This window comes from Gorilla gorilla, chromosome 9, assembly GCF_029281585.2.
Source record: "Gorilla gorilla gorilla isolate KB3781 chromosome 9, NHGRI_mGorGor1-v2.1_pri, whole genome shotgun sequence".
In the NCBI taxonomy this organism is placed as follows: Eukaryota; Metazoa; Chordata; class Mammalia; order Primates; family Hominidae; genus Gorilla; species Gorilla gorilla.
The window spans coordinates 64640796-64643384 of record NC_073233.2 but is presented as its reverse complement, the minus strand read 5'-3'; the positions used below and the strand labels follow the sequence as shown (position 1 = coordinate 64643384).

Below are 2589 nucleotides of genomic sequence, written 5' to 3'. Positions count from 1 at the left end.
TTGTTTGTAATGTCACCTTTGTCCTTTCTGCTTGTGCTTATTTGGATCTTTCCTTTTTTTTTCTTTGTGAATCTAGATAGAAGCCTACCAATATTATTGATTATTTCAAAATAAAAAACAAGTTTCAGTTTCATTGATTCTTTGTATGGAGTTTTGGGTCTCAATTTTGTTCAGTTTTGTTCTGATTTTAGTTATTTCTTTTCTTCTGCTAGCTTTGAGATTGGTTGGCTTTTATTTTTCTAATTGCTCTAGGTGTGATGTTAGATGGTTAATTTGAGATTTTCCTACATGCTCCCTATTTTAGAAGCTTTAAATTTTGGCAGATTAGCTGTGCTGGATGCTTTGTTGTGTTGAATTTTAACAACTGTGTCTAACTTAACAAAACTTTTTTCCTATCACTTTTAAAGCTTATTTTACTTCCTTATTTCTCAAGCTATAGATTAAAGGATTCAACATGGGAATAACAGTGCCATAAAATATAGAGGCTACTTTCATATTCTCCTGAGAATTATTAGACTGAGGCTGTAAGTACATGTAAGAGAGTGTCCCATAGAAAATGGTTACTGCTGTCAGGTGGGAGGCACATGTGGAGAAGGATTTTTTCCTCCCAGCAGTAGAAGACATCTTCAGGATGGTGACCATAATGTAGATGTAGGAAAAGATGATGACCAACCCAGTGAACATCAAAGACAACATCTAGAATGATGTTGATGTCAGTGTTGGAGCATGAAAGGGCAAGAATTGGGAGACCATCACAGAAAAAGTGATTGATTTTATTAGACTTGCAGAAGGACAGTGAAAATGTAAAACCTGTATGTACAGAGGCATTTATTGAGCCTATAATATATGAACCAGCTACCAGTTGGATGTAGACTGTTTGGGACATGATCATGGGATAGTAAAGGGGCTTACAGATGGCAACATAACAATCCGTTGCCATAATAGCCAGGAGGTAACAGTCACTGGTTGCAAATGTTGCATAAACTAAGAATTGTATCACACAGCCCCGAAATGATATCAAATTATTTTCTTCTGTGAAGCTTTGGAGCATCTTGGGAGTGATAGCAGAAGTATAACAGATATCAACAAAAGCCAAATGTTGTAGAAAAAAGTACATGGGTGTTTGAAGTCTGGAATCGGTCTTGATGAGTAAGATCATTCCAATATTTCCTATCAGGGAGGTCACATAGATAAGAAGAAGTACAATGAAAAGGACATGCTGAAATTTGTGTTGGACACCAAATCCCAGAAGATGGAATTCAGTCACTTCAGTGCTGTTTCCTCGACCCATGACTACCAAAAGTCTAGAAAGGACCAAGAGAAGGACCCAGAAAAGCAGGAATATCCTTGTGACTTTTTGCAATAAAATGGCTCTATATTTTAAGTCACTTTTTTCAATTTGACTTTTCATGACAAATACTCACAATAGTGTTATTTCCAAATTAAAAAAATATTTATAATCATCAAGTAAAGAGAGAGTTACTAGATGAAAGATGAAATAGATTTATCTTCAAAATGAAGAAGATTTTCTTAGAAGAAGACTGACTTCTAATGTGCGTGGTTCTTAGAAACATAGAGAAGCATTTTTTTCACTATATTAAACAGGTATTCGTATTTATTTTAAATAACGTTAAAATGTAATTCTGTACCTTTTTAGAAACATAATTATTCACAGCCACTTACCATTTTATTTCTCTTTCTAGTTCCTGAAATTAGTAGAATTAATTGGAGAGCAATTTCCCAAAATATGTTCATATTCACATATGTTTGAAGGCTTCAAAGTGTCTTTGTACTAGTATTCTTAAAATGCAACTTCCATCTAGGTGCTATTCTTTACAAGTATATTAACCCTGTTATATAATGGATGTCTGAGAAATGGTCTTACATTTTCTATTGCTTATTACAGAAATTATGTAGTGGAGGAATAAGAAACAAGAAATAATTCTCTTCAATTAAACATTTAGTGAGGTCTGAGATATAATAAGTTGGTATAGGCTTTTCCTAGGGTAAATTTACTGTAAAATGAAAGAAATGCAGCCCTTTCAAGGAGTCATTCTTTCATTGTGATAAACACTTGCTAGAATAGGCCAGAGGTCCATTTAAGCTAGAATTTTGACAGAGTAATGACATTTATTATATCATTTTTGACTTTAATTATCTGGATTGAAATAAAATAATATGAAATTATGGGGATTCTTTTCAAGGACTAAGGAAACGAATACAAGCCCCACCACCTATCCCCTCATACAGAATCTGTACATATCTGGGTTTATGTTGAGCCAATGGTAGGTTGGTTTAGTATAAAATATTTTGTTTCATCTATGTTGAAGGTGTTTTCGGATCAAATAAATGCTACAAGGAAAATGGCCAACTACTCAAGCATTTCAAACATGCCTAACAAGTGGGTAGTGCTGGGTTTCTCAGGCTTCATTTAGATGGAACATTTTGCAGTAGAAAGGAAATAGGTAGCCCTGGTTTTGAATTATTGTCTCACCAATTAATACAAAAAAGGATAGAACTCCCTGTAGCCCCACTTGCTTTCTCTGTACAATGGGGATCACAGAACTTATCTAGAAGTTAATTGATGTT

General features: G+C 34.2%; 1 protein-coding gene across 1 annotated transcript; it reads right to left on the bottom strand.

The window, feature by feature from the left end:
- Positions 1 to 408: 408 nt before the first annotated feature.
- Positions 409 to 1291, bottom strand: LOC101125257 (putative olfactory receptor 5AK3). Its single transcript, XM_019035807.4, is given in 2 exon segments — positions 409 to 685; positions 687 to 1291. Coding segments are annotated over 2 exon segments (882 nt in total).
- Positions 1292 to 2589: the final 1298 nt, after the last annotated feature.